The sequence below is a fragment of the Molothrus ater genome, chromosome 24, assembly GCF_012460135.2.
Source record: "Molothrus ater isolate BHLD 08-10-18 breed brown headed cowbird chromosome 24, BPBGC_Mater_1.1, whole genome shotgun sequence".
Taxonomy (NCBI): domain Eukaryota; kingdom Metazoa; phylum Chordata; class Aves; order Passeriformes; family Icteridae; genus Molothrus; species Molothrus ater.
The window spans coordinates 7,067,375-7,089,003 of NC_050501.2; the positions used below are offsets into that span (position 1 = coordinate 7,067,375).

Here is a 21,629-nt window from a genome sequence, read left to right on the forward strand (position 1 = left end):
TGGGGTGCTGTGGGGAGATCTGGGGCACGGGGACAGAGGGCGAGGAGGCAGAGGAAGGTGTTTGATTGATGCTGTGCTGGGATACAGGAGTTGTTGTGGGGAGCACGGTCCAGAGACCCTGACGGGGTCTGGGGGTGGGGGGTCCTGACCTTCCAAGGCCTGTGGAGAGTTGTGGCCAGCCAGGTTTTTGTCTCCATGAAGGCAACTGCGGCAGAAAAGCCCAATTCACCCCCGAATTCCAGCACCAGGCTGCCCTGGAGCAGCAGCAAAACCTTTCCCAGTTTCTCCCAATAAAACCATTTCCGAGCAGCCCCGTGGCCAGCAGAACAAGGCTCCCGCTGTGCCCCTCCCCATCTCCTGTGCTGGCGCTGTCACCCGACCATTCCCACGCCCAGAAAACCCCGTCCCCAAATCCTGCTGCTCCCCCACAGACTGCTGTCACAGATGCTGCTGTTGTCAGTGCACAGCTCTTCCCAATTATCTGTTGTTTTTCCGTGGAAAAAGGTGTCCCCTCACAGTGACTGCTGCTGAGCTGCTGGGTGACTGCAGATAAATCCATCTGTGCCTCAGTTTCCCCTCTGAGGGGACAGTGCCTGCAGGCCTGGATGGGCAGGCTCAAGCCTGGTCAAGCCTAAACCCACATTTTTGGCCATTTTCCACTGTTGTCTGGCCACTGCTGCCGCGGAGACGTGGCTCTGCTCCACGACCAGGGCTCTGCGGGCTCTGCCAGTCCCCGGGGAGCCGGGGCCAGGGGCACAGGGCCGAGCCCCCGCCCTGCTGTGGGTGGGGATGGCTCCTGGGGGGTCCCGAGGGTCCCGAGCAGCCCCCGGGGGTGAGGGCACGGTGGCTCTGCTGCCCGTGCCGGGCTCTGCAGCATCCCCACCCTGTGCCCTGCCACGGGGGGGCTCGCTGCCTCCAGAGCCCCCCGGGCCGGCCCAGGCTGGCCCAGGCTGGCCCGGCTGGCAGAGCAGCCAGGCACAGCCGGGCCACCTGGGCCGGGCAGGTGTGCGGGCAGGAAAGGGGCAAGGGGGCTCGGCACCACGGGGAGAGGGTCCGGAGCACCGGGGGGACCTGGGGGCGCTGGAGGGACCCTCGGGGGCAGGGCAGGGCCGGGCGAGGGGGCTGGGCTGCTCTCTCTCCCCTCTGGAGCTGCTGCTGCAGGGACCAGCCGGCCGGGAGGGGAGGGGGACGAGCACAGCCCCCAGCTCTGAGCTGTGCTCTTCCCCTCGAGCCCCCAGCAAGCTCTGAAGCAGACACAAGCCTGCAGCACCTTAGGAGGGGTCCTAACCTCCCTGCCCACCTGCCCATCGCTGCTGGAGCTCTGTGGAGGGTGACCCTGGGCTGTGCCCACCCACAGCTGCCCCTCCACCCTGATCAATGCTGCTCAGCATTAACATAAAATCGATGCCCCTCCCCTGCCCAGCCTGTGGTCACCCCGCAGCAAAATCCTTTAAACCCCTCACCCTCCTGCTGGGGGAGGAGGAGTATGGAAGGATGGGGACCAGGACGGGGGTCCCCCCTTCAGCCCCCTCACACAGGCACCTGCAATGTGGGGCTCCACATCCCCAAGAGCCTTCACAGCAATGACAGCAAGATGGGGACACACTCTGGTGACGTGGCCGTGGTGGCACAGGGGTTACCATGGCAAATCCACCCGGGTCCTGACCCCTCCTGCCACCAGCACTGCTGGGGACAAGGGGCCTTGGCTGGACATGGAAGGGTGGCATCACTTCAAGCTGGGGCTGGACAGAGAATGGTGGGACCGGCCCCTCTGAGGGCATGAGCAGGCAGGAAAGGGCAGGAACAGGGATGGAGCTGGGGCTGGCATAGCTGGAGCTCACACACCGGGGCCCATCCAGAAGCAGCTCTCAGTCCATTGCTCCCTGGATGGGGTTGGGGTCCCCATAGCCCCCCAGGCCAGCCCTGGTTTATGAAACCTCCAGCTGTGATTAAATAGGGACTTTAATTACTTGGGATGAATCAAATGGACCCTGCCCAGCACCAGTGGGTACAGACTGGGCACTCCAACCCTGTCTTGTGCCAGTGTTGTGCCAGGGTTTGGACTGAGGTGCTCCCCTGGTCTGAAGGCTTTTTGTCCCCTCAGTGGTGGAGGGGGACAGCACACGTCCCCATGGCTGTGGGGACAAGGGACACATTGGGTGGGTGAGATGTGTGTGCCCACCCAGAGGGAGAGGGGGTTTGGGGCTCTGGGTGGGTGCCAGAGCCTGTGTGTGCCACACGTCAGGGGATGGCAGTGCCAGGGCCGTGGCCATGGGGTGCCCTGGCCGTGTCCCCCAGGGCCAGCCCCGTCCAGAGCCCTTGGCCACGATCAGGCACCAGGGCTGTGCCTGGGGCTGCTGGCAGCAGCCGCTGCCTCTCCTGTCCCTGCCACACCATCTGCTCTGTCCCCCTGCCCCGGGCAGCCTGCCACCCTCCTGGCTGGGGCCTGGCCCTTCCCCAGGGATGGGCAAGCAGGGGCACGTCCAGCCCTGCTCCACTCCACAACCATGTGCCGGGGATCAAATGCCCTTGTAGGAGGTGTGAGGATGCCTGCTGGCACCCAGGGATGGTGGCACATCCCAAGCCTCCTGGTATGTCCCCAAACCCCTCAGGATATCCCCACAGCCCCTGGTATGTCCCCAAACCCTGCCCCCCTCCCCATATGCCCAGCATTTTCCTCATAGCCTGAGCCCCCCTGACTGGGGTGGGGGCCGGTCCCTCCTTCCCATCAGTGCTGAGGAATTCATTACCGGCACAGCTGGGCCCTGCTGGGGAGGCCAAGCTGCAAGGAAAATTAACCCCTTCCTCCCCAGCCTGCCAGCACAGGACCCCTCCCTGTCACAGCTGGCAGGAGGGACAGTCCCCTCCTGGGGAGTGCTGGGGGGCTGCAGGGTGCTCTGCATGGGGGCAGCTTTGCAAACCCAAATTCCTCCCAACCCAGCGTTTCCAGGCTTTTATTCGCAAGGGAAGTTGGTGTGTGCCCTCCCCACGTGGCCTTGGGGGCAGGGGGATTTCTCTGCTCCCCTTGGAGGAGCCCCCCAGACCTGTGCCCTGGGGCTGGAGGGGGTGAGGGGGCATCACCCATCCTGGGAGCCCCCTGCCCCCTGGGATGGGTGTTCCCACCCCAAACCCTGTAACTCAGTGTTGCCCCCCAGCTCTGGGCACCCCCAGTGCTTTTGCCCACCTGGGGCAGCTCTTCTCTCTTGGGGCAGGGTAGGGGCAGAAGGACCGGGGCTGCCCCCAGTTTGTTAGAAAGGTTTTATTTCTCTATATTTACAGACTTCATTAAAAAAAATAAACAACAAATCCCTGCCCTGCCCTGCCCTTCCCTCTCCCCATGGCCCTGCCCACCCACAGCCCTGCCCTGGGGGTGTGGGGGCGTTACTGGCCATGGGGCGCAGGACTGGGACCCCGCTCAAAACGGGGGTGCCTGGAGGGGCAGCAGGCAGGGCGGCACCCTCCATTCACATTGACACCCCCCAGTGCCCCCTCGATTCCTGCTGCAGAGGGCAGAGCCAAGCTGGGGCTGCCCCCATCCCGTACCCTCGGCCTGCCCCGCGGGGCAGGAGGGAACAGCCCCTGGGGCAGAGCTGCCCCCGCCTGCCTGGGCCCCCCAGCACTCCCTGTGTCCCCCCTGGCCCCCAGGGCAAGCAGGGGGGGTGTTTGGCTTTCAGGACTTGGCTCTACCATAAAGCAGAGGAGATAATGTGGGGGACAAGGGGGTCCCCCGAGTACTGAGATCCCTTGGGGGGTCGATGGCTGCTTGGGGGAGGCATATAAAATCTCATAAATTAAAGGAGACACCGGGGAGGGAGGGTTTAGATGACCTCCCACAGGTCAGTGCCGGGACTTTGGGGGGCTGAAGCCACCCAGCTGTGCTCCCAGAAGAGATTGGGGCTGGCACGGGGGGCTCCCCCCTTGCCCTCTGCCATTCTGTGGGTCTGGGGGTGTCTGGGGGGTTCATGGGGGCCCCCCACAGTCCCCCCTGCAGCCAAAGCCCTTCTCAGGTTCAAAGCTGGTTGTGAAGGCAATAAAGGGAGTGGAAGAAGGGGGGGCTGGGACACACAGTTTTGTCTTCTCTCTGAGTCCAGCATCCTTGTGCAAAGCCCTGTGTCCGCCCTGAGCACAGACAAAGGAAGCAACCACGTCTAAAGAAAAAAAGAGATTCACCCCGAAGCCACCCCAGAGCCTGCTGGCAGTGCCAGCACTGGGTCACTGGTTGTCCCCGGGCTGGTACTGGGGCTCGGTGGCAGTGAAATAGTCCTCGAGGAAGGACTGGAGGTACTCGAAGGTGGGGCGCTCCTCGGGCTCCCTCTTCCAGCACTGCACCATCAGCTCGTGCAGGGAAGGGGGGCAGCTCCCCGGGCACTGCATGCGGTACCCCCGCTCCACCTGCTCCAGCACCTCGCGGTTGTTCATCCCTGCGGGACAGGGACCCTCCTGCTCAGTGACCGCACCCCCTGGCACCAGCCAGAACTGAGGGGGGAAACTGAGGCACACAGTAGCACTGCCCTGTGGTTTGGGTAGGAGCCCAGTTCAGCATCGGTCCCTCTGAGGGGGAAACTGAGGCATGGGAGGAGCCTTGCCGAGGAGGTCAGCCCCTGTCTGTGCCCTGCCCAGCCCACCCCGGGGGTGCACCTGCCCCAGTGGGCCATACCTGGATAGGGCACACGGCCTTTGGTCACCAGCTCCGTCAGGAGGATGCCAAAGGACCAGACGTCTGACTTGATGGTGAACCTCCCAAAAAGTGCAGCCTCCGGAGCCGTCCACTTGATGGGGAACTTGGCACCTGCAATGGGGCACAGGTGAGCCACGGCTGGGGCTGCCCCTGCACCCAGAGTACCCTGCACCTGGTGCACCCACCTCTGGGGACAGCCCACACCTGGGACATCCCGCACCAGAGGCTCCATCACCTGAACTGCCCCTGCTGAGGGTGGCCTGCCCCCGGGGTACCCTGAACGGGGGGCACCCTGCACTAGGAGCACCCACCCCCCGTGACACCCCCTGCCTGGGGCAGCTCACACACGGGACACCCAGCACACAAGGCACTGGGGATACGCTGCCCCCATCACTTGGGGCATCCATCAACCAAAGTACCCACGCCCTGGGGCACCTGTCCCTGGGGGTACCCATTCCCTGGGGGGATCCAAGGCATCCATCACCTCAAATACCCATAAATTTGGGGTGTCCATCACCCAGGACACCCATTCCCAGCACACCATAACTTGGGGCATCCAAGCCCAGGTCACCCAGCCCCGGGATGGCCATCTCCAGGCTAGGGGACACAGCAGAGGGACAGAGTGCAGGAGCTCCCACCCTGCCGTGCCGTGTACTCATCATCCTCGATGAGGCGCGCGAGGCCGAAGTCAGCGATCTTGCAGACGAGGTTGTCTCCCACCAGGATGTTGGCGGCACGCAGGTCCCGGTGGATGTAGTTCATGCGCTCGATGTACGCCATGCCCGCCGCAATCTGAGGGGCACGGAGCGCTGGAGACCCCCAGCACAGACCCCGGGGGCGCCCCCCACCCTGCACCAGCCCCCCATACCTGGGCAGCCATGTCCACCAGCTGGGGCAGCTTCAGGTAGCGCCCGTCCCCGTCCTTCAGGAAATCCAACAAGCTGCCTGCAGAAAGAAGGAGCTGCCATCAAAGACCCCCAAACCCCACGGGTGCCCTCCCTGTGAGCCCGCAGTGCCCCTGCTCACCCTGGCTCATGAACTCGGTGACGATGTAGATGGGCTCCTCCGACACCACGGCGTAGAGCTGCACCAGCTTGTCGTGCCGCAGCCGCTTCATGATCTGGGCCTCCTCCAGGAAGGCCTCGGGGGACATGGTCCCTGGCTTCAGCGTCTTCACTGCCACCTTCGTGGTGCCGTTCCATGTCCCTGAGTTGGGGATACGGAGTCACTGTGAGCCCAGGGGACAGCCAGCCCAGGACAGAGGGCTGTGTGATGGAGAGGTGTGTGCGTGCATGCTTGTGTGGATGGATGGATGGATGGATGGATGGATGGATGGATGGATGGATGGATGGATGGATAAGGAATCAGGGCAGGGCAAGGAAGGGATCCCTGGGCAGGGATTGTGATCCCACTGCATCCCACCCAGGACAAGGAGTTCCCCTCAACCCCGTACCAACCTCACCCCATTCCCAAGCCCTTTGTGGATTCTGTGCCAAGTTTCAATCTCGCCCACAGAAGTGGGTACCCTGTGGTGCTCCCTGCCAGGACAGAAGGAACCTTCTCCTACCCACTGTGCTCCCCCAGCCCTGGCCGGCCAGGCCAGCCTTACCCATCCACACGTCTCCGAAACATCCCATGCCAAGTTTCCTGTCCAGGGTGACGGATTCCCGAGCTATCTCCCAGGCGTCCTTAGCTAATCCCAGGGTCTGGGGCTTGACAGCAGGGCACGGGTGGGTGAGGAGATGGCACAACCCGTCATTGTACTCTGTGGGGGATGGGGGGCAGGCAGGGAAGAGGAGGGAGGGGATGTGATGGGATGAAGGCAGCATGCATGAGTGGAGGAAGCAGGTGATGCCAGAGGAAGAGGATGACAAAGGTGGGACCCCCTGGCCTGGTGCTGTGGTCCCATCTGCAGTGGGGGTCTGCTTGCCCATGCAGAGGTGACATGGGGCATCCTGGGGGACCCATGTGAACCCAGAGCAGGACGTGGGATAATTCCTCGTGCCAGCAAATCGGTGTCTCTCAGCCAGTCCTGGCAGGCATGAGCTTTTCCCAGTGGGGCACCAGGCCTGGGGGTACCCCCATGTCCCCCCTGCCTCTTGCCTGGCTTGCCCACCAGGCCCTACCCATCCAGACTTCCCCGAACTGCCCATTTCCCAGCTTCTTGAGGAGCTGGAGGGACTCGCGGGGGATCTCCCACACGTCTTTGGTTTTGACTGAGAGGTCGGCCAGTTTGGGGGTTCCCTTGTGGCATGGCACAGCCAGGCGGCAGCACAGCCCAGCCGCCCGCTCTGCAGCACGGGAGCAGGGAGGGACAGGAGTCAGAGTGGGCACGGAGCCCCCAGCCCTCGGCTCCCCTCCCACCGCCCCAGGCATTACCAAGGCTCCTGGATCACCCGCTCACCCCCAGCACAGAAATGCACCCCCTCCACCTGCCCCAGGCACAGCCCCACAGCCCCTCGGCTGGGCTGGAGCCCCAGTCCCCCCAGCTGCACCCGGGGTCATGCCCACTCACCAGAGACAGCAGGAACTCCCTGCACCCTGGGCATGGAAAAGGGGAGACTCAGGGAGCCCCCGAATGCCACCAACAGAACAGCCCCCTCCTTCCCCAGCTCAACCCCCTCAGCCCAGTCTCTTACCAAAGGGTCTTCTGAGCTTTCCCTCCCCCTCCTATTGCCCCCCTTGCACCCCTCAGCCCACCCTACCTATATAGTGCTGGACCAGCTGCTGGACGGTGCTGAACTGGGCACGGGTGGTGATGTAGTACCCCCCACTGTCCAGTTTCCGAATCTTATAGTGCTTCACGTGGTCTCCCTTGGCCTCATCCCAGTCCCGGATGGAGAGGGAGTAGGCACCTACATGGGGACACGGGTCAGGGAGGGACGTGGGGCACAGCCCCTGGTGTCCCCAGCCCTGTGCCTGTACCTTTAGTGGTCTCGCTCTCCCGAATGAGGAAGGTGCCCCTGGAGTTGCCGTGGCACAGCAGCTGCCGCTCCGCGTCTTTGCGCCCAATCTTCCCAAAGTACCACCTGCCACGGCGAGGGGCTCAGTGCCAGGAGGGCACAGGAGGGGACCACGGAACCCCCGTGCCAGCACTGTGGCACTGCCGGGGCTCACAAGGACGCCTGGGCCCGAGGCAGGTGGGGTTGGGGTGTGTCTCCCTCCCTTGTCCCCGCTACTCACTCTTCTGCCTGGATGGAGTCCACAGGGGCCACGTAGTTGCTGGGGATGTAGCCCGTGGCTCCCGAGCTCAGTGACCTGGCCTCCCACCAGTCCCCCTCCCTGGGCAGGGAAACAGAGAACGTGGAGGAGGAGGGACAGACAGACAGACGCGCCACCGTGTGCCTCCCCGCCCTGCACGCAGCACCCCAGACCCTGCTGTCCCCTACCCATCTCTGCTGAGAGCACTCAGCTCATGACCCTGGCCCTGGTACTGAGTGATGGAGCCCAGACAGAGCTTGGGTCCCCAGCCTGGCTCCTGGGGGGCTACCCAAGGCACCAAGGCACCTCCCTGGGGTGCCATGGGGGTGCTGGGGGTGGCAGAGGTCCGGGGGGGCTCACGTGTTGTTGATGATGTGGAATTTCTCCCCTTTCTGGAATGTCAAGTCATCCTCCGTCCTGGCCTCATAGTCGTACAGGGCGATGAAGAGCGTCACCCCCCCGCCTGTGGCACACGGAAGGGACCACGGTGACCCCGGGGTCCAGCCCAGGGCTGGGCAGGACACCCCTCCCTCCCTCCCTCCCCAGCACCGAGCCGCCCGCTGACCTGAGATGGCCCCGCTCCGCGTCTGCAGCACGCCGGAGGTGAAGCCCCCCGGCTCCGCAAAGGACGGGGCCGAGGGCAGGGCTGGCCCCTGGAAGTTGTTGAAGTCGGGGATGCGGGTGAAGATGGCCCCTGGCTGCGTGGGGTCGGGGTCGTACTGGGAGGCAGGGGGCTGCAGGGAGCCCCCCTCGCCCCCTGCCTGCCCCTTGCCAGCCCCCCTCTCTTTGCAGGGCACGCAGCCCATCCTGGGCACCGCCTGTGGGACAGAGGGTCCGTGAGCCCCGCGCCCCCCCGGCAGGGGGCACCCACGGGTGCCAGTGCACACATGGGGAGAGGCCCTGGGGGCACCCTGCCACCCCCCGGCTCACACACTGGCCAGCAGGGGGACACGGGGGTCCCCGTGGGCACGGCCAGTGGCACTGCTGCAGGAGGGCTGTGCTGCCCGGGGGACCCCACGATGTCCCCCTGGCACCCGTGGGTGCTCCACGGCGGCCCCACTCACTGCGACGGCTCCTCAGGTCACTCCAGCTGCTCCATGTCCCTCCAGGGAGGAGAAGAGTCACCTGTGGACACCGGGGAGGGCGTCAGGTGCGGGGCAACACCCTTGCAGGGGTTCAAACACCCTTGCCGTGGGCTGTAACACCCCTCCATGGGATAAAATACCCCTGTACAGGCTGCAACACCTCTGCATGGACTGAAGCACCTCTTCCAGGGCTGCTGCACCCCTGCACATGCTGAAGCACTTCTACCAAATACCCCTGAATATACTGAAACACCCCATAACAGGATGCAACACCCCTGCTATGGGCTACAACACCTCTACACGGGCTGCAACACCAACGACATGGGCTGCAACACCACTTGCAAGGGCTGTAACACCCCTGCCTGAGTTACAACACCCCTGCACAGACCGAAGCACCATGCACAGGCTGTGATAACCCTGCACGAGCCACAACACCCCTGCATGGGCTACAACATCCCTTCACAGGCTGCAACCCCCCTGCATGAGCTAAAATGATCTGCATGATCTGCAACACCCCCACAAAGCTGCAGCATTCCTCCAAGGGCTGCAACACCCCGGTGTGGGCTGAAACCACATCCTCAAGTGGGTTTTTCTCTCACTGCGTCCTCACCACCCTGCTCACGTCCTTTCAGGGCATGTGTGTCCCCGAGGCTGAAGGGGAGCCAGACCCCAAAGCGTCCCCATCCCCACACCCTCTGCTTGGTGGGTGTGGGTGTTTTGGGGAGCGAGGTCCTCGCTCACATTGCTGTGGTCAGCACAGGCTCTTCCGGCCACATGTGGCGAGAGAGAAGGTGTCACAGAGGAGGAGGAGGGGGAAATCAGACCTCTCCTGTCATGGCTATATGGAGACGTCCATCCCCAGCCCTATTACTGCCCTGGCTGCTGGACAACCACCCACACCAGTCTGCAGCCTGGCTCTGTCTCCAGCTGAGAGCGGAGGGAAGGAGCAGGAAGGTGTCCTGCCCTCTGCACTCCAGCAAGCAGGAGGAGACATAGGTTTGGGGTGGATGAGATGTTTCAGGCAGGTTTTCTCAATCATGGTTATTGATTCCCTTTCCTCTCTCTCAGTAGGGGTGGAAAGAGCCCAGCTCTCCCCTTCCATCTCTGCTTTCCACACTGGTGGTGTGGCAAGGCCTCAGCCGTTGCCAACAGGGCAGTGTTGCCAAATCTGAGGAAACTCGGCTGGTTGGGGGTTTTATTCCTCATAATTAGTGGCTATTTAAACTGATGAACAACCCTGGCTCTCGCAAACCCTGTACCCCCTGGGTGGGAATCATCCCCCCCACCACATTCAGAAACTTCCCATTTTGCTGAATTTCAGCGCTGACCAAGCAGTGGAGCTGCCACAGGTGCCAGCAGGGACGGGGATGCCAAAGAGCATCTTGCGGGCAAGTGGAACCCCCTGTGCCACATTGAGGGTTTAGGTGATGTGCAGCAGCATGGCACCCAGGCTTCCCTTTTCCTGTGCACCCAAGAGCCCCCCGAGCTCACCCCAGGGTGGCTCCATCCCCTCACTGCCCACGGGAAGGGGACGCAGCTGGTGCCGTGTCCGATGGCTGCACGGCGGTGTCTGGCTCCAACTCTCCCCAAAAGGAGCTGTTGGAGCTGGGGAGCAGATGGCAGCTGAGCCCTTCCCGAGCTGCCAGGTCCCGCCCGCGCTGAGCCCCAGCCAATTCATCACCCCTGTCCCGCCGGGCAGGGCTGGGCACGGAGCAGCCACAGCCCCGGCTGCCCCTCCATCTGTTCCCCAGGCCCCTGGGACACGGGACAGCTCAGCCCCATCCCAGCTGCTAGACAGGGCACAATATCCCTCGCACACCAGCCCACATGTCACCCACAGTGCTGAGGTACCCCTGGGGCTCCCTCCCTGCCCTGCATCCACTCCCCTCATGGGGTAAGTCAGGCTCTGGGGGGATGCAGCCACATGGAGCCATGTGGGGTGCTGGGAATGTCACACCCAGTGCTGTGGGGACAAGCCATGGTGGCATTTGCCAGGCTGAAGGGGCCACGACGCCCTGGGCAGGAGGCGGCTGCCAGAGGAACTCACACAGCAGCTCGGCAGTGGGAAGAGGAAGCAGCAGGAGCACGGTGTGGGCTGGGGGGAGGAAGAGGATGGTGCTGTGGCCATCAAGGACTGGCAGGACCTTGTGCGCTGGGGATGGTGACAGCTGGCAGGGTCAGGCAGGGCTGACAGCAGGGCTGCAGCCCCCTGGCTATCCTGGATCCCTCCATGCCTTGTCCCACACTGTCATCCTGCATTGCTGCGTGCAGCCCCGGCTCCTGCTCCCTGGGAAGAGGAACCGAGAGGGCTGCACAGCCCAGCCTGGTGCCACTGAGGTTCCTCTGTCCCCCTGTGGCTCTGGAGCTCCTGGGCCCAGCAGGAAAACTTGGGCATGAGGCAGCTGCAGTGCAAAGGGGAAAGTGGCTCATGAGGACACAGGACCTGGCGCTGTGTCACCGGCCCATGCCAGACCCCACAGACCCGGGGAGGGGACAGGAGCCCACATCTGCTCCTTGTTCCAGCTCTGTGGCAGGTGGTGGCGTGTCCCTGCCCCTTCCCCACTGCCCCCAGCCTCAAGGAAACCCCGATGGAGCCCTGCTTCAGCTCCAGCCCTCCCAGTTCACCCAGTGCCTGGTGAGTCCCCTGTGGCTCCCAGTGGGAGCAGGCTCCTCCAGAACAAGGGGTGCACGGAGGGATGGCCCCCCATCCCCTGCATGCCCACAAGCAGGGCTGTTCCCTGGGATGAAATTTGAAGGACTTGCCAACCCCAAAAGTGATCTCTGCAAGGCCATCTGTCAGCCACAGGCCCCACGACAGAGGGGTCCCCTGCCCCCCGCCCTGGCACAAGATGCTCAGAGGAGAGGGAGCCCCCCTTCCCCAGCCTTCCAGCCCCATCGCTGGCTGGGAAAGCAGGATTTCCGCTGGAAGAAGAGCAATTCCCGGATCCAAGGGGCTGCAGGGGCGGAGGGAGGGAGCCGGCCAGGGCTCCAAATACAATGTCCCGGGAGGAGCGGGGTGGGGAGGGAATTGTGCAGGGCAGGAAGCAGCGAGTTCCTGTCCCTCCTTGGGACACACCAAGGATCAGGGACGAAGCAGAGCTGCAGGGACCGGGGGGAGCATCCGCCCTGGCCAGGGCCTGAGCCCCTGCAGCTCCCCCAGCCTCAGCCGCGGAGAGCTCAGCCCGCAACATCGCCCCGAGCGCTGGCTGGGCTGGGAGCCCACGGGCACCTGCGGGGACGGAGGGCACAGGTGTGTGTGTGTCCGCCAGGGTGTCCTGTCCCCTCCCCGGCCCGCAGGTCCCGCACGGTGAGGGCACCATGTGCTCCGCAGGCTCCCCGACGTGGTGTTAATCCCAGTTAGTGCCGGGACGGTGAGCTGGAGCTGGTGGGTGCCCCCAGACCTTCGCACACACCCCGCTGACCTGCTGCCCCCCGGGATGGTGAGCTGGAGCTGGTGGGTGCCCCCAGACCTTCACACACACCCCGCAGCCCCTGCTGGCCTGCTGCCCCCCGGGATGGCGAGGACGAGGGTCTCCTCCCACCCTCGGGCATTCCCAGGGAAGCTGGGAGGGCACAGTGAGAGCAAGCCCCCCCAGCAGTCCCCACCAGTGCCGCGGGACTCTGTCCCCCCAGCTCAGTGGCCGCCTCCCCCGGGACCCAGAGCCACCCCGCACACGGAGGGGGCATCTCCCAGCAGCACAGGGCAAGGGGATGGAGACCCCCCCGCTGTTAGAGGGCTGAGCCCCCACACCCTGCCCCTCACAGCGCACACGTACCTCCTGCCGTCAGCCCTCCTGGCCGGCTGGCATGTACCCCCCTCGCACGGGGCTCCCTCCGGGACCACCGGGCAGCCCCGCTCCGGCCCGCGCCGGGGCTGCGGGGGCGGCGGCCGTGGGAGAGCGGGAGCGCCCGGCCGTGAGCTTCCCCTGTCTCTGCTCGGCTCTGGCAGCCGAGCAAGAGCTTCCCCTCCCCTCGCCCCCCCTTCCTCCCCGCGCTCGCAGCAATGGTTCATTGTACCAGCCGGCCCCGCCGCTGCCGGATCGCCCTCCGGGTCACCCTCCGGGCCACCGCGGGGACCGCAGCCTGCCCGCGGGGCTGCCACGGCGCCAACAGCGTCAGGGGCTCTCCGGTCCCCAGCAGCACCGGGAGACACCGGCGCGGATTGCCTGGCTCTGCCTGCGGGGATTTACGGGGGATGTGCGGGTCCAGCCCGTGCCACGGCGGAGCTGCCCGCGCCCGTCCCCAAAGCCTGGCACAGCCTCACTGAGACCCCCAGGGAGCATCCCCGGCAGGGCACAACAAAGGGACATCAAACTGAGCACAGAGCGCTGTGGCCCTGCAAGGACAGGAGCAAGCAGCCCGTCCGGTGGCAGGACACGCACAGCAGCCACCCGTCCTGCTGGCACAGGCTCCCAGGGGCAGTGAACAGCCCGCCATGCCTGGGGAATGGCAGGTAGCTCTGGGTTGTGTTCTAGGGGTGTCCCACACATCCCCCCAAGATGGGGTGCAGCTCCTATATGGCTCAAGCCAGTCCTGTGTCCATGGATTGCCCACTAGACATCAAAGCCCTTATTTACTCCTTGTCCTGATAAAGTTGCTGATGGGATGACCCCAAGATTTGGCATCGGTCACACCAAGCCACAAACTTCAGTGAGCTCTGGGATTGGGGTAAACCATGCAGACCCCTGAGTGCCCCTGCACCCCGCCTGAGCCCCCCACACCCTGTGTGATTCCCCTGCACCCTGTCAGAGCCTCCCCAGCCCTGCCTGAGCCCCCCGCATCCTCTCCGAGCCCCCTGGAACTGGCTCTGTCCCGGCTCTGCCACACTGTCCTCCCACACAGCTGGGCTGGAGTGGGATCCTTCCCATCTCTCCAGAGCCTTCCTCCTCCTCCTCCTCCTCCTGCTCCTCGCCCTGTAGTTAGCCCTCAACTTGTGACCTCCTGACTCATCCTGAGAGGGAAGGAAGCCGGGCTGACCCCGGCTTGGGGGTGCCCCACAGATCCATCCCTGCACCCACCCGAATGCGGCTTGGGGCGTTCTGGGGCTCATCCCGCACCTCCCGCGCCCCGCGGGGCCCGCGTTGCTCCATCCCCGTCCGCGGGGCCCTGCCGGGACACGCCGAGCCCGGGGTGCCCGTCCCCCGCCAGGCACCACCCGGTGCCGGTTCCTTCCCTCCCCGGGGAGGGCCCGGCCGCCGCATTGGCTCCGCCGGGTTTCGCTTAAAGCCGCCGGGCCGGTGCCGGGGAGCTCCGGGATGGGAGCGCTCCGCTGGCTCGCGATCTCTGCCGAGGGAGCCGGGGCCGGGATGGGAGCGCTCCGCTGGCTCGCGGTCTCTGCTCTCTGCATCGCCGTCCGGGGTGAGTGTGAGCCCCAGTCCGGCGCTGGGGACACCCCGGGCAGGGGAGGGCGGCGGGGGCACCCACCAGATCTGCTCCCGCTGCCCTGCAGGGGAGGTTGGAGTCTGGGGAAGTGGTTTTACTGCTCGTTGGGCCCCAACATTTGCAGTTCCTCCAAGACACAGCTGAGATGGGCGGCAAAGAGGGCAGGTGCCTTGGGGGCTTGGTGGGGCTGGGGGCGTAAAAATAAAACTAAATCGAGGCTTTAACCCAAGGGGTTTAACCCAAGCAGGCAGGACAGCCAGGTGTGAGGGGACAGGGGTGGCAGGGCGGCCGCGTCCCCGTGGGACCCCCCCTTTCTGGGTGCTGATAAAGCGAGCAGGGCTGGGAGGTGGCTGCAGCCGTTGCTGCCTGTGAGTGCCCCGGGATGGCGTGTGATGGGCACCATGGCACAGCCTGGGCTGCAGCCGGAGGTCTGTCCATCCCAGCCTCCCCAGGGTCGGGGGCAGGGCTGCTCCCGGCCCTGCCGGGCGGGGCAGGCGCTGTCTGGGTCCGGGCAGGTGCTGCCTCGCTCCCGGCGAGGAGGGAGGAAGATGCTGAGGGAGGGAAGGGCTCGTTCCCAGCAGTTGTGTTGGCGTGGGGTTGCACAAGCTGGGAGCCCGGGGGGAGGCTGGGGAGGTCACTGGAAGATGCCAGGCAGGACCGGTTATGTCCCTGGCACCCCTCAAACATGCCCTGTGGGGGGGGGGCAGGGCCAGGGCCAGGGCCACCAGTGCTAGGGGTGACGCTGGGGCATCACCCCAAGAGTCACCCAGGAGCTGGGGTTCCCTGGGGGTGCAGCCGTGCAGGGCTTGCTGCAGTGTCACAGCAGGTTGTGGCAGGGTGCTGACCCTGGAGGGTGTCCGTGCCTCAGCGTCCCTTGGATGTGCCTTTGGATGAGCTCAGGAAGCTCTTTTGGCCGAGGAGGGAAGCCCCGGGCTGCAGGGAAGGGGGGCACTGTCTTGGCAGCCTCCCATCCCCATCTCAGCTGGGGGGACGCACACAGCCCCCTCACCCTGCCCTCTCTGCCTTCCAGGACAGGACTATGGGCTCTCCCGCCCACCCCCTCAGTTCGGCTCCATCTACCATGTCCGAGGTAAGGGGACCCCCAGCCCTGTGGGGGGGGACAGAGGATGCTCTGCATGGGTCAGACCAGGCTGTCCTTCCTGCCCCATCACCCCTGGGGCGCTGTCTTGGTCAACTGTGGGTCTGCAGACGCTGGGGGGCTCAGGGAGGATGTTGGGGTGCTGAGGCTTTGGGCTGAGCTGTGTCCTGTGCCGGGGGCTCCTGTGCAGGGGTCATTAAGCTGCCCTACGCCGAGATCGAGGAGCCCTTTGAAGCCTGGTACAACCTGACAGGGAACAAGAGCCGGATCCAGTACTACGGAGGTAAGAGGTGGCACCAAGCTGTGCCCACCCTGCACCAGCAGGACTCTGTGCCTCAGTTTCCCCTTCCCTGGCACAGGGCAGGTGATAACCTACCAGCTGGCAGCGGTGAAGCCCTATGGGATGAGGTACAAGATCACGCCAGAGACAACTGAGAAGGAGGTGAACACCAGGAAGTGCTTCCAGCTGCCTGGCTCCAAGGAGGATGTGGTCACGGCTCAGAGCGTCTTCCCCAGCATGAGGGGCTTTAAGGTGGGAATCCTCAGAGCCCAGACCTGCCCTGCCTCCCAAAGCATCTCCAGGCTGTGGGAGGAGGTGCTGGGAGACTCTCCTCTCTGTCCAAGGGCTGCAGGGCGCTGGGGCCGGCCCAGGACCCGTCCCCACAGCCCAGGGTGCAGGGAGGGTCACTTCCCCACCCGGATCGGGGCCGGACTCCTGGCTCCTTTCCCAACTCCAGCAGCCGTGTTGGGACGTGTCACATCCCACACAAACGCTGGCATTTCAGCATGGTTTGGGCAAGCCTCTGCACGGCAGCTCAGCTCCTGCTGGCCCCAGCCTGTGTCAGGGCTGGGCACAGCACGTGAGCAGTGGGGACAGCAGCTTGTCCCTGAGCTGGACACATGCCTGCATGGCGAGAGCTTGGAAACACGCAGGAAAACCCTGAAATCTCTTCAGGTTTTTGGAGAAATGGTGCAGCCAGACTCCCTGCTATGGGTGCACAGATTGCTGCGCACAGTGGAGTGTCCCCAGGGCACCGCTGAGCCAGACAGGGGTGTTGCACCCCATATCCTTGCCCCAGTTTCCACCCCATGCATGGCTGTGTGCCAATGGCCATGGAGCCACTGGATCCAGCCAGGGAGCACTGGGCTGTGCAAAGGGGCTGGCTGGGCAGCAGGTGGCCTGGGGGAGGTTGGGGTCCCCTCCCTGAGGCCATGTCCCCCCAGTTCCTGCGGGAGGAGTACTACGAGGGCCGGTACTGTGCCGTGTGGCAGAACGTCACCCGCTGGGCGCAGAAGAAGAACGTCTACACCCTGTGGGTGACCAACTCCAGCTGCGGGGTGGCTCCCGTGCACTATGAGATGCGGGGGTACAACAGCCTGCTGGGCTCCCACTACGACAAGTATGAAATCGCCTACACTGACTTCGACAACAGCTACCCGCCCTCCGTCTTCGACCTCCCCATCAATGGTGAGCCAGGGAGGGGCCCCCCATCCCGTCTGTGGGGCTCGGGCTGACAGGGCCCTCTCCTCGGTCCCCAGAGACCAAGTGTGGGGTGCTGCCGGGGACGGTGGCGGAGCACCGCGTGCTGGCAAACCCCATGGAGGACCTGGTGGGCCAGCACCAGCCCTGGGCTCACCGCGTTTTCCACGAGTACCGCCGGCAGCTGGGGCGGCGCTACGGCTCTGCGCGGGAGCTGGAGCACCGGCAGAGCATCTTCGTGCACAACATGAGGTACAGCTGGGGGCATGAGGACCCTCTAGGGGTGCTGTCACTGCGAGGGGGCGGCGGCAGGGCCAGCTGGCGCTGTCCCCGCCGTGTGCAGGTTTGTGCACTCGCGGAACCGCGCCGCGCTCTCCTACACGCTGTCCCTGAACCACCTGGCTGACCGCACGCCGCAGGAGCTGGCAGCGCTGCGGGGCCGCCGCCGCAGCGGGACCCCCAACCACGGGCTGCCCTTCCCCACCGAGCTCTACGCCGGCATCATCCTGCCCGAGAGCCTGGACTGGCGCATGTACGGTACGCGTGCAGTCAGGGGGACACCAGGGCGCTTCGGGAGCGAGTGCTCCTCACCCAGACCTGCGCTCAGTCCCACAGAGCCCCCCTGCTCCCCATCACTGCACTGAGAGCCTGTGGGACTGTGCTGTCCCTTGGGGTGCACATCTGTGAGGTTGGTGAGGCACTGGAACAGGCTGTACAGAGAACCCAGGGCTGTCCAAGGCCAGGATGGACGGGGCTTGGAGCAACCCGAGACAGTGGAAGGTGTCCCTGCCCATGGCAGGGGGTGGAACCAGATGGTGTTTGAGGTCCCTTCCAACCGAAACCATTCTGTGTTTCTATGACTAAAGGTAGCTGGATCAGCACTTGGCCCTGAATTCACTCTGGTGCCTCAGGGACAGATGTGACATCTGAAGCAACATCTGGCTTCACCCATGTCCCCTTAAGCTGGGAGTGACACGCCCAGAGCTTGCCCCTAGGCAAGGGTGGGGGTCCCAGGTTTGCTAGTGCATTTCCCCCCTTCTCAGTTAGCACTGAGATCTGGCTGTGCTGCCTCTGGACCTCAACTCCTGCCTCGGTTTCCCTTCCACCTGCCTCCACCCCTCGGTGCCAACCCAGTTTCTCCTGCCCTGCCCTGCTCTGTTGTCCGCAGGTGCTGTCACGCCTGTGAAGGATCAGGCTGTCTGTGGGTCGTGCTGGAGCTTTGCCACAACGGGAGCCATGGAAGGTGCCCTCTTCCTCAAGGTGGGAGCAGGGCTGAGCCCCATGGTGTGGATGGGAGCCTGCAGGGACCCTGTCCCCATCCTTGGGCTGTGTCCCCCCTGCAGACCGGCGTGCTGACCCCCCTGTCCCAGCAAGTCCTCATTGACTGCTCCTGGGGCTTTGGGAACTTCGCCTGCGACGGGGGCGAGGAGTGGCGAGCCTACGAGTGGATCAAAAAGCACGGGGGCATTGCCAGCACCGAGTCCTATGGTACCTACAAGGGCCAGGTGAGGAGGCCCTTGTCCCTGGTGGCCATCCCAGCATCTTGGGGCTTTAAAGCCACGGTGGGACACACCCAGATGTGTCAGAGGCACTAACAGGCTCTTGAGATGAGGATGTCACCTCGTCCCCAAGGCACCAGGCTTCTGTGGTTCACAGTACTGTCAAAGCCAAGCCCCAGGGCTCATCCAGGCTGTTTTGCCACCGTGTTCCTCAGTTTCTCTTCTTGCAAAACAGGGACAAGGCTCCTCCACCTGTGAGTGGTGCCATGAGTCACTCCATGCCCCGGGGTATGGAGAGGGACGGAGCAAAGCTGCCTGGGGATGGGGATGTGGCAGCAAGATGCAGGCAACAGCCCTCCAGGGCTTTGGGTGCAGAACCAGTCCCCACTTTGTGTCCTTGAGCAACTGGCAAAACACCCCCAGCACCCTGGGCTTGGGAGGACGGCGGGGTCAGAGCCAGGATGCTCTCACAGCCCAAATTCCAGATCACTGCCTGCATCCTCAGGGTCAAGCCTGGGGAGCAGGGTCCCAGTGAGGGATCCTGGTGACACTGTGTGTCCCCTGGGTGTGCAGAATGGCCTGTGCCACTACAACCAGTCTGAGATGCTGGCCAAGATCACGGGTTACGTCAATGTCACCTCGGGCAACATCACAGCAGTCAAAGCTGCCATCTACAAGCACGGCCCCGTGGCCGTCAGCATCGACGCCTCACACAAGAGCTTCTCCTTCTACTCCAACGGCATCTACTACGAGCCCAAGTGCGGTGAGACAGGCAGCACGCGGGACATGGCAGGGCCTGGGTGCCCAGGGAGATGCCAGAGCACCTGGGACCAGCTTTTTGGTCACGGGAGGGGTGGAGGGGATGAGCCCTGAAGTCCTCTGCAGCACTGAGGGTAGCCCTGATGCTGTCCAGACTGGGATGTCCTCTGGACAGGGATTAGTGGGCAGGGATCTTCTCCAGGCTGGGATGGTCTCCAGAAAGGAATGGTCTCTGGAAAGGGAGGACAAGGATGCTCCCCAGACAGACATCCCCAGACAGGGGGGCTCTTCAGTGACCCCTCCTGTGTCCTTCCCTGCAGACAACACTCCAGGATCTCTGGACCACGCCGTGCTGGCCGTGGGCTACGGGGTCCTGCAGGGAGAGACCTACTGGCTCATCAAGAACTCCTGGTCCACATACTGGGGCAACGACGGCTACATCCTCATGGCCATGAAGGACAACAACTGTGGGGTGGCCACTGAGGCCACCTACCCCATCCTGGCCTGAGCCACCCCGGCTCTGCAGGGAGAGCCCTGGGTGGCATCCTCAGCACTCAGCCCTGGACCAGGCCCCTCAGTGGAACCACAGGAAGCTGGGACACAGTGGGACAGCCCCATTCAGTGCTGCACACAGGGCAGGATGGGGGCTCAGCACTGGGCTTGCCAATAAAGACACTGGAAAAATACTGGATGGCTTCTACAGGAGGGATTCAATTGCTGCCCACAGCTGTGCCCCAGGGACACAGATCCCTGTCCCCAGCCTGGTTTTCTTGGTCCTGGGGAGGGGAGGGACAATCCCACCTGGCAGAGCCAGCTGGCTCTCAGAGCCAGTCCCAGACACCCGGGGCAAGGGGAGCGGCTCTTCCAGCTCTGAGGTGGAGCACAAACAACCCCAGGGATTTCTGCTGAGATGAGGAATTCCTGGCGTGGGGGAAGGCCTCCACCCTGTGCCCCACTGCCTGAGCGCCTGCTGTGGCTGCGGGTGGGATCTTTGTCACTGGGGTGTTTGTCAGTGCCACCAGCCAGGTCCCTTCACTCCTGGGGCTGCTCCCCTTTGCACCCTGGCTGTGGCTCAGCTGGGCTCTTATTCTGGGCTCCAGCCATCCTGGAGAGCAGGATCAGAGCACAGGGATACTAAAACAGGCTGGGAAGTTCTCCCTGCCCTGACCCTGGTAGACTTCCACCCTTTTTTGTGGGGTGCACAGGGGGTTTTGGGGTGTGGGGGGGATAGAATGTAAGAAAATAAAGATGGTGCAGAAGGTATTCTTGCCCCTGGGAAGTTGCAGCTGTACTAGTTACCAAAGACTAGGAACAGGCCTGCCCTTGATAGGCCACAGCTGCGACTAGTAAGGAAGAGTGCTATAAAGGAGTGGGTTAGCTGGTCTGGAGAGCTGGAGTTTTTGGCTGTGAAGAGTTGGAGTTTGTTGGCTGTGCTGTGAAGAAGAAGGAGTCAGTGCTGCAAGGAGGTGCCTGTGAGAGATCACCGAGAGGGTACGAGAGCTTTTGAAATATGATGGCAACATTGGGGTGCTCCTGAGCTGGTCACACCCCAGAGCTGTCACACTCCTTCCATCTCTTTTCTTGCTCCACCCCAAAACCTCACAGCCATGGAGAAGCCTCATCCCGAGCCAAGGGTCTGGTGCTGTTCTTGGGGTGTGCAGGCCACAGGTCAGCAGCTCTGACACTGTGGGGGTTCTGGTGCCGTTTTGGTGATGTCCACCCTGGGCATGGAGCTGGGCTGGCAGCGGCAGTGGGCAGCCCAGGGCTCCCAGTGAGAGCTGCGGGCACTGCCAGGCTCTGCTCCCCGATTCAAGAGCCCAGGTAGCAGCAGGCAGCTGGGAAGGGAACCTTGAAGAAGGGAAATGCCATCCCTGACCTGTAGCTGCATCTGCACTGACTCTACCTTCCCCCAAATGGGGTTTTGATAGTTGAGAAGGGACATCCCCCATGGCTACACCCCAGTTTTGTACAGCAAACCACAGGCAGCACCCAGGGAGCTGCACTTCCCTCCAGGTGACACCATATTCCCTTGTTTTCTTTCACTTGTTCACCTGCTTATTTGACAATTTGCTGATTGTTGAAGGGGTCTTTAATCATTCCCAGCAGGGAGGCTGGCTGGAATTCATGTCTGGGAGAGGAATGATCACTGCACAGGAATAATGTGGTTTATGCCGTGGGAGTCCAGGTCTCCAGATCTTTGATTCTCTTGACTGCAGTCAATAAAACATGCTTTGACTTTCAGGGAACCGTGACTTTCAGGCTCCCTTTGGATAGGTGATGTCCTGAATTTGCTGCTGAACACAGAGCTGCAAGTTTTGTATCCCCAGGAAGCATTTACTGAAATTCTGCATTCATGGCATTAGGCATATCACAGTCCTGAGTGTGGGTAGTTCAGATGGCTGGGAACTTAAAAAACTATCTGTTTATTGTATTTGAAAAAGGAAAA

General features: G+C 63.5%; 2 protein-coding genes across 4 annotated transcripts; one reads left to right on the forward strand and one right to left on the reverse strand.

Moving 5' to 3' along the window:
- Nucleotides 1-3,244: 3,244 nt before the first annotated feature.
- Nucleotides 3,245-12,875, reverse strand: FGR (FGR proto-oncogene, Src family tyrosine kinase). Of its 3 annotated transcripts, XM_036397234.1 has the most exons (13): nucleotides 12,741-12,875; nucleotides 8,944-9,004; nucleotides 8,445-8,697; nucleotides 8,240-8,342; nucleotides 7,862-7,960; nucleotides 7,604-7,707; nucleotides 7,384-7,533; nucleotides 6,805-6,969; nucleotides 5,705-5,884; nucleotides 5,547-5,623; nucleotides 5,317-5,470; nucleotides 4,658-4,789; nucleotides 3,245-4,421 (listed from the first exon to the last, which is right to left on the reverse strand). In XM_036397234.1, the coding sequence occupies exons 3-13, from the start codon at nucleotides 8,683-8,685 to the stop codon at nucleotides 4,213-4,215; spliced, it is 1,614 nt and encodes a 537-aa protein (XP_036253127.1). In that variant the 5' UTR covers nucleotides 8,686-8,697; nucleotides 8,944-9,004; nucleotides 12,741-12,875; the 3' UTR covers nucleotides 3,245-4,212. The 3 variants fall into 3 exon arrangements, with proteins under 3 accessions (XP_036253127.1, XP_054373232.1, XP_036253126.1); XM_054517257.1 differs by lacking the exon at nucleotides 6,805-6,969 and adding an exon at nucleotides 6,288-6,443 and having other exon boundaries at nucleotides 8,445-9,004; XM_036397233.1 differs by having other exon boundaries at nucleotides 8,445-9,004.
- Nucleotides 12,876-14,224: 1,349 nt separating this feature from the next.
- Nucleotides 14,225-19,869, forward strand: LOC118695538 (digestive cysteine proteinase 1-like). The gene is made up of 11 exons (XM_036397141.1): nucleotides 14,225-14,322; nucleotides 15,377-15,436; nucleotides 15,636-15,728; nucleotides 15,805-15,977; nucleotides 16,670-16,913; nucleotides 16,985-17,177; nucleotides 17,269-17,462; nucleotides 18,094-18,185; nucleotides 18,269-18,430; nucleotides 18,998-19,187; nucleotides 19,504-19,869. Exons 1-11 carry the CDS (start codon nucleotides 14,271-14,273, stop codon nucleotides 19,689-19,691), a joined length of 1,641 nt encoding a protein of 546 aa, XP_036253034.1. The 5' UTR covers nucleotides 14,225-14,270; the 3' UTR covers nucleotides 19,692-19,869.
- Nucleotides 19,870-21,629: the final 1,760 nt, after the last annotated feature.